This window comes from Hemicordylus capensis, chromosome 6, assembly GCF_027244095.1.
Source record: "Hemicordylus capensis ecotype Gifberg chromosome 6, rHemCap1.1.pri, whole genome shotgun sequence".
Lineage (NCBI taxonomy): Eukaryota > Metazoa > Chordata > Lepidosauria > Squamata > Cordylidae > Hemicordylus > Hemicordylus capensis.
The window spans coordinates 146,489,215-146,505,601 of NC_069662.1; the positions used below are offsets into that span (position 1 = coordinate 146,489,215).

Sequence of the window (16,387 nt, forward strand, 5' to 3'; positions counted from 1 at the left end):
CATGCTTGGCTTCAGCACAAATGCCTATACAAACACCATCATATATATATCAGATTGATTTTCAAGTGCAGCTTGATATATCCAAGACGATTTCTCATAAATCAAGCATCGGTTCCAAAGTCCAAATTATTATGTCTTGGTGAGATTGTTGAGAGATCATGTTTACCTGTGAAAGACTGACATCAGTTCTTGCCAATACCACTCTCCCAAGCTATGCACCATGATCTTACCATCGAGATTGAAGCCCTGGCAAGAGATAAGAAGACAGAATCCCCAAGATGACCATTGTATAGACTCCCATCCCTGACTGGGATGCAAGTTCTTGATATCTTGATTACAATGCTTCTTCCTGGATGGGCAGACATCTTTGCAGTTTTTAGGTATGTGTGAATCAATTCGGGTACAAAACGATCTGTACCCGAATCTAGCTGAACAAAGATGAACAATGATAGTGGATTCTTAGTTCATTCATCGTTTTGCACCAGAGATGATGAATGAACATCTTTGTTCATCTTTGTTCATTCATCATCTTTGGTGCAAAATGATGAATGACCAGAGAATCCATTATCATTTTGCACCAAAGAATCCACTTTCAGAACACCTCAAAAACTGAAAATAAAAACAAAACCCATTAGCCCCTGGGCTTGTGGTTCGGGGGTGGTTGGCACCCCATGTGTACTACACCACAACCTGCTCTGGATCACCGTGGTGCCCCCCACCTGGAGTTATGGGGCTGCTGAAATCCCCAGCACTCCCTATGGGAAAATGTTTAAAGACGTGGAAACCTCAGACATTTCTTAAAAATCACCCCTTTGGCCAGTTTCTTTGAAATGTGGGTGGTAGCTTCCACCCATTGGTCACTACCACCACCAACAACCTGCTCTGGGCCACCCATGCGGAATTATGTGGCTGCTGAAATCCCCATTATTCCCTATGGAAAAAAGCTTAAAGATGCACACACTTCAAAAATTTCTTAAAAATCACCCTGTTGCCCAGTTGCTTTGAAATTTAGATGGTAGCTTCCACCCATTGGAAACTACCACCCACCCCACTCTTTTGACCCTGGAACTCCTTTTTTGCCCCAAATCAATTTTGATATGAATTTATTTGGATCCAAATAGAATCTGGGGTGTTTTGGGGGTAGATTCGGACCCAAAACAAATCAGGGGTGATTCAATTTGGGTACAAATCGAACTGAAAAAAATTGATTCGTTCACATCCCTAGCAGTTTTTCATCTTCGCTGAAGGAGGCCAGGGGTTACAATAACTCAAATTACAAGAGGGGAAGTAGTAGTTATTATTCATCAAAACAATTGTGTGTTTAGTGTTGAGACAGATCACCTTGGCACTAACCAACATATCCAGATTGTCATATCCACAGTACACCTAGAACTACTGTCTCAGTGCTACCAACTGAAATACAGCAAATTGCCCGAGTCAGGATCTTGCAGTTCTGACTTCAGCTTCAGTAGGCGTTTCAACTACCATGTTGATCATCCTTCCTCATTTAGTGTTGATATTGATCCAAAAAAAATAACTTCTTTACCAGTGCCTTCTCCTTTAACAAATGTGGTTCCTTGCCCTTGAATCATATTACTTCTCTTTCTCCTCCTCCACTTGTATCTACACAGAAAACTTCCTTACTTGTGGTGGCCCCATCAATATCTACACCTCCTACTGCACCAATACCTGTCTCTTGACTCCTGTGTGATGTCAACAGTTACTGACCACTATTGAGTACATTCATGGTGGTTCATGTTTGTGTCATGAATCTTTTGGAATCAGTGTGTTCATTTGGACAACTGACTAAACCTTCAAATTACACAATGAGAGATGCCAAAGTTCTTTCCCCTTCAGAAGACCTACAGTGAACAAAGTGTTTGCATAGCAAACCCTTAAGACTGGAGTTTCAGCAATCTAAGCCTTCAAGTGATGACCCAATCTATAATTTTGTCCATTGTGAGATATTGGAAACTGTTGCGTTACCAGTATTTCCAGTTTTGATATAGGCAGCTAAGGGTGCTTGGAATAGACCTTCTGCTGTACTCCTACATATAAAACAAAGGAGCAGATGTATAAAGTACAAGTCAAAAGGTGTTGTTTTGTAGTTAAATGTCCTGCACTAAACTCTGTTATTGCGGAGCATGATTTGAGTATCCTCTCTAATAAAACGCTTGGTGTCCGTCCGTGCCTGGCCTGTTCTGGGCATGCGCGCAGCGCATGCCCAGAACAGGCCAGGCACGAACGAACGGCAGGACCCGGCGGACATCTTGGGCAGCCAGAAGTGGCCGCCTCAAAGAAGCCGGGTATGCGGTGGAGGGGAGCACTGGCCAAGACGTGGCCAAGGCGGCGGCGGAGCCATGGCTGTGGCTTGGCCGCACCGCTGAATCCGGGCGGGGGGAGGAGGCCTGGCGCCACCACCGAAGCCGGGTGGCTTGGGGCCCTTGCCCGGCCTGGGAGACCGGTTGCGGCATAGAGGCTGGCGGCGGGAGGAGGGGAAATGGCAGCCGGGAGCCCCGGAGCACTCACTAGCGCCCGTTATTCAACGGGCCTGCATTTACTAGTGCTCTCATAAAAAGCATTCAGTAACTATGGATTCAAAGGACAGAATGTGCAGCATAATAGCCAAAACATTCTATTCCACAACAGCTTTCCTTATAAGATTCTGATTATCTTGCTTGTATGGAAGGATACTGACATTTTATGTGGGAGAAATCCCTTTTCGCCTACTCTAAGACAGAAAAGCTTAATCTAAACCTTTCAGGCTGAGGTGGCCAAGATAGAGAGGCAGAAAATAAATTTAATACACCACTTAGTTGCCTACTCTTCTAAGGCTATCTCAGGAACATAGGAAGCTGCCTTATACTGAGTCAGATCATTGGTCCATTTTACTCAGTATTGTCTACACAGACTGGCAACAGCTTCTCCAAGGTTGCCGGCAGGAGTCTCTTTCAGCCCTGTGTCAGAGATGCCAGGGAGGGAACTTGGACCCTTCTGCATGCAAGTATGCAGATGCTCTTCCCAGAGTGGCCCCATCCCCTGAGAGGAATATCTTACAGTGCTCACACACATCTCCCATTCAAATGCAAACCCCTGCTTAGCAAAGGGGACAATTCATGCTTACTATCACAAGACCAACTTTCCTCCATAGCGTTGTGTTGGCATAAATGACTTTGTGTCTTTTACCTGACACAAAATCAAAGATAGAGTATCTCCCCTTTGATGGTGACATTTTTTTCAGTAGTTCTATGGATGACACCCTGAAAAGAGTAAAAAATAAGACTTTAAATGTTTACAACAGAAGCATTAGGCATTTATTTTATGTCATCAATCCTTGTATTGATCCCATTCCTCTTCATGTCTTTCTTGTTAAAACTTAGTTTGAGATCTATTTTTTGATCAGCACATGCAGAACTTTTTGTCTTTTCAAGGCAAGAAAATTGGCAAGGTAAATCCTAAAACACCAGTCTCTGGTTCTAAATAAATCATCTAAAGAGAGCCTTTGACTTCCTGCTAATTTCAACACAGGCCTTTCTGCTTCTGTGTTAGAACTATTTTATCTTGAGATACTTCTTCTGTATCCAAGACCAGTGCCTTGTTTTGAAATACGTTGCCTTTTTTTACCAGTACTACTACATGCAGCAGAACAGGTTTGGGAGAAAACCCTCTTCTTTATCCTCTACTTCTAGGAGACTAGAGAGGATGTATAAGGTACAAGCTGATGATTGTCTTTTCCTTTAAACATCTGGTCCTAGATTCAAAGGTGGTGGATCATCATGTCTCATCTGGGCATATGAGCAGAAAGTATGTAGTCCAGTCAATAAGGAAAAGTGCAAGTAGGACAGTATGGGCAGGAGGTTCTACTCCACCTCCTTCCTTGCTATACGTATAGCCAGTTGCATGACTTGTATGTCCTGCTGCCACCATTTGTTTGGGGAGCAAATGCTGGCGCTATAAGGAACTTATAACATTATATTGCTTAAGCAGTGAAGTAAGTTTCAATCTCTCTTTTTCTGCTTGGGCAGCTGCTCTTTTGTTGGCCTGACCTTGCTTCTTCCTTCTCCCAGTTCTCCCATGCAGTGGGCCACTCCAGTTTGATGTCGTGCCATAAAGCAGTAGCTTGTTCACAGTGTACTTTAAAGTAGACATGAGGCTGTGAAAACTTAATGATCTCGAGAAATATGAATATGGCAAATATTTATATACCACTTTTCAACAAAAGTTCCCAAAACAGTTTACATACATATAAATAAATAAGTTAAATAAAATAAACAAAATGTCTCAATGCCCTCAAAGGGCTCACAATCTAAAAAAAAGAAACAGCCACTGGTGGGATGCTGTGCTGGGGATGGATAGGGTCATTTACTCTCCCCCTGATAAATAAAGAGAATCACCACTATAAAAAGATGCCTCTTTGCTCATTAAGCAGGGGAGAAATGAGCTTAAAGATTTATTTGATTTTGTAGCAACCTTTATCATAGTCAGTGCCTCTGAACTGAATTGTTGTACTCTGACTTGGCTAAAGCCTTTGTACATTTTTCTGGGTCTCAATGATCTGCTTGGCTCTCACTAGCTAATACAAATTTGTTTTCCAAATCTTTTTTGAATGTTTAATCATTTAATGCACTTTCTTACATGTAAGGCTGATCTTAATGGTTAGTTTAGTATTTTATATCGCTATTGTGTTCTAACATGCCTGAATATGGGGAAATGGTGTATTTATCACTTTGTTTAGGACAGTAAGTTTGGAGTTTGACAGATTCTAAAGCATTAGAGATGCTTTGAATAACTCCTCTACTGCATCAGTTTACCTTATATATATTTGTATTTTCTAGGCAAAAAAGACCTTCTATTCATCCAAAGCAGAAAGACATTGAACATCTGAAAACGAAAGAAGAATTAGCTAAAGCTCAGGTAATGAATGATGAAAACTAAACAGTTTTCTGACAATATCAAACTCACTGCAATAGCCTTTGACTTCTGCTAGATAATTTTAAAACATATGATCTCTGTAGGGATCCATGGTCCCTCACAACTGGGTCTTCTGCACCTGCGCAGGAGGCCTGCGGAAGAATATATAGCTCTGCATAGGTGCTCTCTTACCCTTCAAGGTGTAGTGATATCGTAGCCTACAAAGTCGGCTGTAGAGCGCCTCCCTCTTTAGTTCCTTCTCATCCGCCACTTGTGCTGCCTCGTAAAGGATCTGCTCCTGTCCACTCGTTCCTGTGAGAAAGTGAATATTGTTATTTGGACTGTTTTCTTGGTTTTGACTTGGACTGTTTTCTGACAGCTCTTTATCTAACTCTCTGTGCTTTGACCTGGACTGTGTTTTTTGACTATTCTTCTGTCTCTAAAATTTAATGCTATTTGGATTGTTTGACCTTGGACTGTTTTTGACTGGTCTCTGGACTGTGTTTCTGGACTTGGCATTTTATCTCTGATTAAGCTGACCTCAGATAGTTTTTGGGACTTGGCTATGTCTACTCCTAAAAGTTTTAAAAGGTGTGCAACCTCCAGGGGCACTATGCCTTCCTCTGACGGCCATGCTGACTGCCTCATATGTTTGGGAAATTACGACTGAAGGCCTCTTTGTATGAATATATTCTCTGTCTGGGGATCCTGAGACCAAAATCAGTGCTGAATAGCCTCTCGGCATCACCAGAGTCCACTGTGGCACTGACCCTGTTGACGTCCACCACATCATCAAGTGCAGGTTTTAAGACGCCCTTGGAAAGAGGCCGTGAACCAGGGTGGATTTTGATTTAAAGTGATGCACATTGGGATGAAAAACCCCAACTTCAAGTATATGCTGGTGGGATCTGAGCTGTTGGTAACTGACCAGCAGAGGGATCTCGGGATCTGTACTGGGAGTGGTGCTTTTAAATTTATTCATAAATTATATAGAAGTAGGGGTAAGCAGCGAGGTGGCCAAATTTGCAGATGATACCAAACTCTTTTGGGTAGTGAAATCAAAAATGGATTATGAGGAGCTCCAAAAGGATCTCTCCCAACTGGGTGAGTGGGCAACAAAGTGGCAAATGCAGTTCAGTGTTGGCAAGTGTAAAGTGATGCACATTGGGACAAAAAATTCCCACTTCAAGTGTACGCTGATGGTACCTAAGGTGTCGGTGACTCACCAGAAGAGGGATCTTGGGGTCGTGGTGGACAGCTCGTTGAAAGTGTCAACTCAATGTGCGGCAGCTGTGAAAAAGGCCAATTCCATGCTAGGGATCATTAGGAAGGGGATTGAAAATAAAACTGCTAATATTATAATGCCCTTACACAAAACTATGGTGCGGACACACTTGAAGTACTGCGTACAATTCTGGTCGCCACATCTAAAAAAAGACACTGTAGAACTGGAAAATGTGCAGAAGAGGGCAACCAAGATGATCAGGGACCTAGAGCACCTTTCTTATGAGGCAAGGCTACAACACCTGGGGCTATTTAGTTTAGAATGCATGGAGACATGATAGAGGTCTATAAAATCATGCATGGTGTGGAGGAAGTGGATAGAGAGAAATTCTTCTCCCTCTGACATAACACTAGAACCAGGGGTCATCCTATGACATTGATTGCCAGGAAATCTATGACCAGCAAACGGAAGTACTTTTTCACACAACGCATAATCAACTTGTGGAATCTTCTGCCACAAGATGCGGTGACAGCCAACAACCTGAATGGCTTTAAGAGGGGTTTGGATGACTTCATGGAGGAGAGGTCTAACATCGGCTACTTGTTGGAGGGCTATAGGCCACCTCCAGCCTCGAAGGCAGGATGCCTTTGAGTACCAGTTGCAGGGGAGTAACAGCAGGAGAGATGGCATGCCCTCAGCCTCTGCCTGTAGGCTCCCAGTGGTATCTGGTTGAGCCACTATGCAAAACAGAATGCTCAACAAGATGGGCCTTGGGCCTGATGCAGCAGGGCTGTTTTTATCTTCTTATGTTCTTATATTCTTTGACTGCAGCTGTTACACTAAGAAGACAAGCATGGCTACGATCTACAAACCTTCAAAGTGACATGAAGGAAAAGATTGAAGATTTGCCCTTTGATGGAAAGGGCCTTTTCAGTGAAATGACCTACTCCACAATGGAGCAACTTAAAAAATCAAAATTTACTTCAAAAGCTTTTACCTCTGCGACTTCAACTTCCGCTTATGGGGCAAAATATCGGCCTTACACTAACAGGCAGAGGCCTGTTTTCAGACAAGAAGAACGTTGGGACTATAGGAAGTAGTACAATCCTTATCATAAGCGTTCTTACCAAGGGAAGGGCAAGAACACTCAGTCCTAATGTACCAAGCAGGTAGAAACTCAGAAGCACCTTTGAGGTACAAGACCGCCCACCAACAATAAACTCCTTCCCAATTCAACCATCGGGGCGTTAACATCTTGGCAGGCGAGGACCTTCAATAGCCTCGTGATTCCACCTCTTCTACCAGCGCACAAGTTCATCAAGCTGGCACGCCATGCCACTGCATGGCACTGCATAATATCGGACCACTGGGTCCTGAAGATCATATCTTTGGGATATGCCATAGAATTCAAGATGACCCCTTACTTTATGGGAATGACGTTTACTCCACCGTCCCCATCATTGCAGGAGGAGGTGAAGGAGTTGTTAGAGAAGGGTGCAATCATCCCTGTGCAGTGGGCATACAGGTGGGAGGGTTTTTACTCCCGTTATTTTCAGATCCCAAAACGGGATGGCAAAATCTGCCCCATCATGGATCTATGCCTCTTGAACAAGCTTGTTCGCATCAGAAAATTTTGTATGATAGTGTTGAAGGAGATCCTACAACTTCTCTATCAAGAGAACTGGCTTGCAACGCTGGATTTGAAAGATGCCAATTTTCATATTGGCATAAGGGAACAACACAGAAAGTACCTATGTTTTACCCTAGGCTAACAAGTGTACCAATAAAACGTCTCATCCTTCGGACTTTCCACCACCCCAAGGGTATTTACCAAATGTATGGCCATAGTGATCTCCCATCTGAGGATGCAAGGTATTGTGATCTACCTGTTTTTGGATGATTGGCTCATGATGTCCAGGGACCAAGGAGAGTTACTTTCTCAGGCGCAGTATATTTTAATTCTCCTCCAAGACTTGGGGATCCAAGTCAATTGGAAAAGGTCCCATCTAGAGCCAGTACATGTCATCAACTACATCAGAACTGTATTGAATACAGAAACCAGGAGAGCGTACTTATCCAAAGAAAGATACGAGTGCATCAGGGACCTGATCCAAGTGTTTCAGCAACATCTGTCACAGTCGGCTGAACTAATCCAACAACTCCTGGGCCTTATGGCGTCCTGCAACACAGTAATACACCATGCATGGTTGAAAATGAGGAAGTTGCAACTTTAGTTTCTGTCAGTTTTCCATCCAAACTGAGACACAGAGTCTAGAAATACCATCACAGATACTACACTCACTGTCATGGTGGTAGAACAACCAGAATCTCCTAGAGGGAGTTCCTTTCCAGACTGTCTCTCCATCAATCTGGCTGATAACCGATGTGTCTCTACTGGGTTGGGATGCCCACTGTGAGGACCATTAATTTCAAGGCAAGTGGACCCCACAATAGGCCCAATTACACATCAACTTCCTGGAGTTGATGGTCGTTTTCCAGGCAATGAAGGCCTTCCTAGCACTACTACAAGGCAAAGTCATCCAAGTACAGTTGGACAGTTCCACAGTCCAAGCTTACATCAATCGCCAAGGGGGAACAGTGTCATGGACCCTGTGTGCTCTCAGCTTACAACTGTGGCACTTGTGGATCAGGCATTAGGTGTTCCCAATAGCCATAAACATAGAGGGCTTGGACAATGTCCTGGCAGATTATCTAAGTTGCATGTTTGCACAGCAGCAACAACACGAATGCAAGCTCAAGATGAAATATATTGTTACTTTTTTCAGATGATGGATGAGCCCAACCATAGACCTGTTTGGAACTTCAGAAAATACAAAGTGCATTCACTTTTGTTTGAGGGCAGGACACAACCCTCAGTCTGTACGGTACACTTTCCAGGTGGATTGGACTCGAGAGACACCATACATGTTCCCACAATGTCCCTTGATAGGTTGAATGGTGGCACGTCTCCTGGCTGCTCCTCCATCATGCATCCTAGTGACTCCATGGTGGCCAAGGCAACCATGGTTTCCACAGCTACTCAAACTGTCAGGAAACCTTTACCGTTATCTGACTCCAGAGCTAGATCTCTTGTCACGGGACAGCGGATACATCTACCACCCAGACTTACTCACACTCCGTCTGACAGCATGGCAAATTGACATCTGAAAAACATCATATTTAACCAAAGAAAGCCCTCCACTAGACGTAACAACTTTGGGAAATGGCTGCATTTTAAGATCTATGCCAATGCGCATGGTTTTCTAGCAAAACAAGCTACTATTAAAAGACATACTCCTCTTTGCCTAGGGAGCAAAAGGTTGCTGGCTCGAATCCACACTGGTATATTTCCAAGACTATGGGAAACACCTATATCAGGCAGCAGCGTTATAGGAAGATGCTGAAAGGCATCATCTCACACTGGTATACCCCCCCCCCCCCGTTTCTACCAAAGAAAACCACATGGCTCTGTTGTTGCCAGGAGTCAACACCGACTCAACTACACAACTTTACCTTTACCTCTATCTAACTACATTAAAGATGCAGCGTTTGGCTAACGTGTCCCTGAGAGTCCACTTGGCAGCGCTCTCTTTCAAACACCTGGGATGTGATGGCAAAATTCCTTTCTCTCACCCGGATAGTAAAGCCTTTCTGAAACGACTTATGAATGTGTAGCCACCTATTCATACACCAGTAGAGCCATGTTGCATTTCCTTGGCGCTCTCTTCATTAACTCAGAGTGCATTTGAACCTATGGCTACTTCTACCACCAAGCTTATAACTTTGAAAACAGCTTTCTTACTCGCTGTTACCATTGCAAAGCGTGTAAGTGAACTTACAGCCTTAAGGATTGATTCCCCTTAAAGTTAAAGTTGTTGGTAGAATACAGGAGGGGTTTACCATTGCTATCTCCCGTGCAGTGTGAGATGATGCCTTTCAGGATCTTCCTATATCACTGCTGCCTGATAGAGGTGTTTCCCATAGTCTGATATGGGAATACTGCCTGATAGAGGTGTTTCCCATAGTCTGGGAAACATACCAGCAGGGATTCAAACCAGCAACCTTTTGTTCCCTGGGCAGTAAGGTGCTTATGTGTATGGACCTGAATTTTTTGCCCAAAATAGTGTACAGCTTCCACCTCAATCAGGACATTGTACTTCCCACATTCTTCAGGGAACCATCTACACCCATAGAACGTACAATGCACTCTCTGGATGTATGCAGGGTACTGTTGTACCCTGCATGTACCAAAGACTTTAGATCCACTAAGCACCTCTTTGTGGCTTACAAAGGTCTAGCTAGAGGTGCCTGCATATCCAGACAAAGGATGTCCAGCTGGCTGGTTGAGCTCATTTTGCTGATAAGGTTGAAAAACATAAAACCACCAGAAGCAATCAAAGCCTACTCTACTCGTGCCTGCGCGTCATTGGCTGCACACCTATCGGGGTTAACTTTCACGGACATCTGTAAGGTAGTAACATGATCCACAGAATTACATTTCATTAAATATCACACCATAGATGTGTGCTCTGCTTCCGAGGCAAGCTTCTGGAGAAGTGTTTTGAAGCATGTGTTACAATAATTACTACTGTACCCTTCTCCATGGGGAGCTAGCTAAACACTCATACTTATGGATCTCAGTGGATCTCAGTCCAGATAAACAGGTGGCTCTCCTGTAACTTATGATCTGGTAGAGATCCGTCGACATCCATAAGACCCTCCTGGACCATCCCTCTGCTTGCATACCAGTGTGCAAGCCATTCTTCAATGCTGATGAACCCACCTGTTTATTTAGATGATTGTCCTTCATGGCGGTCATCCAAGAACTGAGGAACATGGTGCCCAGCCCGCCTTTAAATAGCATGCTGTAGGCGTGGTGGAGGAGCTTTGACGCCTCGACAAGCTGCAGCATTGCTACCACTTGGTTCCTGCGCAGGCGCAGAACCCATACTTATGGATGTTGATGGATCTCTAACAGATCATAAGTTACAGGTCAGCAACCTGTTTTTCTGAACCCCTTGGCGTTGAGGGACTTTAGCACTCCAGAACATTCTTTGGTGTTGGTGCGCTTGGCGCCCACTCCACCGGCGTCGACGCCTACTCTTCCAGTTCCATGGTGTTCGATGTCTTCGATGCCTGTGCCTTCTGTTTCAAACTCGACATCGACTCCTGAAGACCTGAGACACCCTCCCTCATTGGTGTCAATGACTTCGGCCCTGGTATCATCGGCACCTGCAGCGACACCACAGGTGAAGACCTCTCTCAAAGCCAAGTTTACTGGCTCTTTATCTCTTGCCTGTACACTTGGTGCTGCCTTTGAGCATTGTCATCTCTTATGAGTTGATGCCTGCCCAGTTTCCTCTCCGCCTTTCGCCGTTGCAGCCTGCTACACCTTCTTTAGACCTTTCTTTAGGCAAATCTACTTTGACAAGTACTGGAGCACATACTCAGTTCTGCAGATTCAATGCCATCAGGCTCCACTTTCAAGGGTTTCACCTTGTCCCATGGTCTTGACACTGATGAGCCCAGATTGCCTCTGCCTATTCCCAGAACTCCAATGTGTAGCCCTTCCACCTCGATGCCAGTTTGCCCATCGGCTGTGCCCTGGAAGGAACATTTCCACTTTTCTGCTTCCCATTTCCCAAGGGACCCCCCAGGGGGCCTTTGACCTACCGCATTTGAGGGCAAGGGAGCATTTCCTCACTCAATCCCTTTATAGTTTCCCAGCATTGCCATATGACTCCCAAGAATATAGGCTACAGAAATTGATGTGTCTTCGAGAGACTCTTCCAGCACCCTTTACTCTGGATCCGGCTGATTCATTTAAACACCCTGCCACACAGCCTGTCCTTTCAAGGCCTGCTACGCTGTTGCCCAGGGCTCCACTGCCTACTCCTATGCTGCCAGTATCACCTGTGCCTGAGCTCCCTTCTGAGCCTGCACCATGTCCAGCAGCTCCTGCAATACCATCTGTGCCTGCACAGCCTGTTTCTTCTGCGGGATCCCATCCCAGGATTCCGTTACCTGAGGATCCTGATACTGATGGGGAGTCTTCTTATGCATCTGACCCTGACTTTGAGTTCTTGGAAGCTCCACCGGGCATATTGCTGGATGACAGTGTAGCTGCCCAACTGTTTGCTTGTTTGATTTTTATACTGCCCTTCCAAAATGGCTCAGGGTGGTTTACAATTAAAACAAACCATTAAAACAGTAAAGAGCTAAAACAAAAATTAAAAAACAATATAACAACAATTAACAATTTAAAAACATTTTAAAACAACAATTAAACAGAGGAGTCTAAATCTTATCGTGTGCAAATACAGGAGATGGCAAAGGCCCTAGACCTGGAGGCTCCTCCTCCTGAGGATACGATCAAAGATCTTTTTTACAGCTAGCTGGCTTCTAGATCTGTAGCTCACCCTACAGCACTGCCTATGCTCTCGGCCTTAGTCGCTGCTTCTAAAGCGGCTTGGTCTGCCCCAGTGACATCCACTCTTCCTTGCAAAAAGATGGAGATTCTGTAATGGGTCCAAGAAGCTTCATGCCCGTTTCTGTTCAAACACACGGCACCAAACCCGCTGGTGGTAGACTGCTTGCTGCAAGCAAAGTCCACATGGAAACGTTCAGCACCAATGGATAAGGAGGACCGGAAATTGGACTCTATGGCAAGGTTCTACTCCTCGGCTTGCTTTCCCCTTAAGTTTGGTCTTCATGGCCAAGTATCAGCAGTCCCTCTGGGACACGTTAAAAGAGGATGTTGCTGAACTTCCTCAACCTTTTAAGCCCAGCTTCCTGTAGATGTTCTCCAGGTCTGCTGATCTTACCAGGCAGCATCTGAGTATAGCCAAGGACCTGACGGAAATGGAGTCCAAGGTACTCGCTGGGTCCATTGCTCTCTGTTGCTATGCCTGGCTCAGGTCCACCCCTCTGGAGCCAGGCATGAAGGACAAAATTGAAAACCTGCAATTTGACAGATGCCCAACAACAGAGTAAAGTTGTTCACATAACCAGGTGGAGTGGTGGGCTGTGGGGGGAAGGCTGGTTGAACTCGCCTTCCCTCCAGATGAGCGCTTTACAGTTGCTGGGAGTGTGGACCATGCACCCATATGATTCGCATTGCATGGTGTAACGGAGCTCCGGAGGCTGGGACGACACATGATGCATTGAGGGATTCCCCCAGGAGGTGCCCATCTCTGTGTATGCTGGGGCTGAATGTAGCCCCAGTAAACACAGGATACTGGAGCCCAGCTTAAGGGGTTGCTTGAGTCCTTAACCCCTGCTAAGAGCTGGGTTTAAAAGCTGGGCAAGGCGGTGCTTCCCCACTGGGTCTTGGTGGTTCTCACTTGCACCCTAACCCAGGCTGGGCTCCACTAGCATGGGTTAGGGTGCATGTGAGAACAGCCTCAGTAGATTAATCAATCTACTGGTTTGTCCTTTATTGTTATACTTGTGCTTTTTTTGCAACTGTGTACTGTAAACATGTAAAAAGTAGCACTAGAACACATGGAAAAATAAAAATTACAGTAGAAACTGTAATCAAGGGGCTGTAGTGCATGCATATCCTTAACCTATATATTGTGGGAACAGTACTATTAATTTTGATGGGAGAGTTAAGCATGATGGGAGAGTTAATCACTGAGCTCAATCAGCCAAAGTAAAGTATTGTAAAAAGCTTATGATTTCAACATCTTTCCTAATGGCGCAGTGGGGAAGTAACCTGCTTAGAGAGCAGGAGGCTGTTGGTTCGAATTCCCGCTGGTATGTTTCTCATAATATGGGAAACTCCTGTATTGGGCAGCAGTAATATAGGTGCTGAAAAGTATCATCTCATACTGTGCAGGAGATGGCAATGGTAAACCCCTCCTGTATTCTACCAAGAAAACCACATGGCTCTGTGGTTACCAGGGTCGACACTGACTCGATGGCACAACTTCCCCTTTCCCTATCCTTTCGTATTTGGAGTTGACAAAAGCGATGGATGGAGGTAGAGTTCAAGTGGATATGAAAGAAGAAGGACTAAGTAAATTTATAATATTGTTGTAAAGTCAGATGGAGGGACTGAGTTGCTTATATAATTAGCCTTCTCTGAATAATATTATACCAGATAAAGTATAGTGTGAAACATGAATAAAGCAGTTATTATGTGTTGCTAAATCTTTGTAGACCATGTCATAGTGAGTGAAGCAAATAAGACTGGATTATGTCCTAAGGTTTCCTTCCCAGCAGAGGAAGGGCTTCTTCCTCTGAAGGAAGTAATCCTTAAGATGCAACCCATTATTTGTTCACGTTGAGACAGGCTGAACTTGGAAGATGGACTAAGGCAATTAGTGGAAGGTGGAAAGTCAGTACCCCTGCAGCTGGGTCAAATGAAAGCCCAGGAAGTTGCTGAGGAGGGCATGTTATAGGAAGGAAAGAGATACCAGAGAGGCAAGCCCAAAGGAAGCAGCTGTGGGGAGGACAGCCTAACTTTCACCTAATGTTCCTGAGAGGTTTGGGCTGGCAGATGTTGGCCTATGTCAAAAGGGAAGGCAGCAGGGCAGACTAAGGACAGAAGAGAGTTGGGGTGTTGTTCAACGTCTTCCTTTCCTTCCAGTTAGGGGCATGAGACGGAGCAACATTAGGGTTTGGAAGGATGGGATGGGACCTGCTGGTGGTTTAGAGCAGGGATTCTTAACGTTGGGTCCCCAGATGGTATTGGACTTCAACTCCAATAATCCCCAGCCCCAGTGGTCTTTGGTTGGGGATTATGGTAGTTGAAGTCCAATAACATCTGGAGACCCAACATTGAAAATCCCTGATTTAGACCACCGGTCAGGGCTAGAATACTTGCAACCCCCATCAGACTATACCTAACTTGCTATTCATTAAAATGAAGACAAACAGCAAGTGTCCGCCTCTTCTTAGACAATGGACTTTGTGGGCCCTCTTGTCATGGAGCTCCCCTCCCCCCCCCACACCCCACCCCCACATAACACACACACACTTAGGGCAGGAGGTCAGAAGTTAAAGGACCTCTGACTGCCTCCATCTTTTTAGCCCAATTAATTGGTTGGTTTCAAGTGGGAGCATATCTTCTAGGGCAGCATAGGAAATTCAAATGCAATAGTATGTCTCTTTGGAATGAGTAGGGAATACATTTGTGGAAGGACAGGGTATATCTTTTAATTTAACAATCTGAATATAAAGACATTCCTATATTGATTATTTATATACTAAAATGTCTAAAACAAACTTTAAACCTTGCAGGCAAATATTCTTTCTCTTGAACAAGAGAAGAAAATGCTTGAAGAGATGCTGCAGAAAGCATTAGAGGTATTATTCTCAGCACTTTCTGATACCTTTAGGTGTTAAATGGGAATACATTTACATTTAGGCTTACAGTAATTATATTTTTAGTAGAAAAACTAGTAGTGAAAGAGCTGATTGGTTGGTTCAAATCAATATATGAAATTCAGTTTACATTCTACTGATTCTTGGTGCTTATTGCCTCCTTAAGATTATTGCCCTGAGCCTTTTGGAAGGGCGGTATAACTTTTTAAAATAATAACAATAACAATAACAACGACAATAAATTAATAGATGCCAAATCACAATGCAGCAATGGCAGGGCTGTAGCGACATTAGCGGCAGCCTGTGTCCTGCATGCATCTGTTACTACACCAGTGCTACCAGGCCTCGTTTCCCCCATATTGCCCTGGCCCCATAGCTGCCACCTTCATGATGGCTTACCTCTCTCTGGTTGTTGTTCCCTTCTCCTCTTCCTCCGCTACCTACACTGCTGTCACTGCCATGACAGCAGTGGTGGCTCCTAAAACTGCAGGAGCAGGCATTCTGATGCTTTTCTGGCTGTGCCATATAAAAATGTCAGAACCCAACATGCTGGGCCCTGATGTTTTTTATAGTGCCAGTGGCAAGTTAGAAGCTGCCTCTGCAGCTCCTGGAGCTGCCGGAGCTGCCACAGAGGTGGCAAATGAGTGACTGGGGAGGACCAGAGTGCTGGGTGTAGGGGAGTGGCAGCCCAAGAGGTAGCCCCTGGCAGTGAGTGCCTCATGTTTCATGAACAAGTCCACTAAGTTATAGCTCTTCTCCTGAGCATTGGCAACAACTGACAGAATTCTCCTGCCAGGGTCTAGACTTTAGACCTTATAGCCTGTTATTTCTTTGGCCTATAATCCCCAGCCCTCCAAATTTCCTTTATCTATCCACTTCTTCCTATCAGTACTGCACAGCCCCTCTTATCTGTAGGCACTG

The 16,387-nt window shown here is 44.7% G+C and overlaps 1 protein-coding gene across 7 annotated transcripts in view; it reads left to right on the plus strand.

The window, feature by feature from the left end:
• CCDC7 (coiled-coil domain containing 7) overlaps window positions 1-16,387 on the plus strand; it is a 457,188-nt gene that overhangs the window by 116,497 nt on the left and 324,304 nt on the right. For 6 of the 7 annotated variants that reach the window (XR_008309433.1, XM_053259060.1, XM_053259062.1 and 3 more), the window contains 2 exons: window positions 4,836-4,914; window positions 15,383-15,448. Coding sequence is in view for 6 of the 7 variants with exons in the window: in XM_053259060.1 (XP_053115035.1) it covers window positions 4,836-4,914; window positions 15,383-15,448 (145 nt within the window). In the remaining variant the exon portion in view is untranslated. The remainder of the gene's footprint in view (window positions 1-4,835; window positions 4,915-15,382; window positions 15,449-16,387) is intronic. The other variant, XM_053259063.1, reaches the window with a different exon arrangement.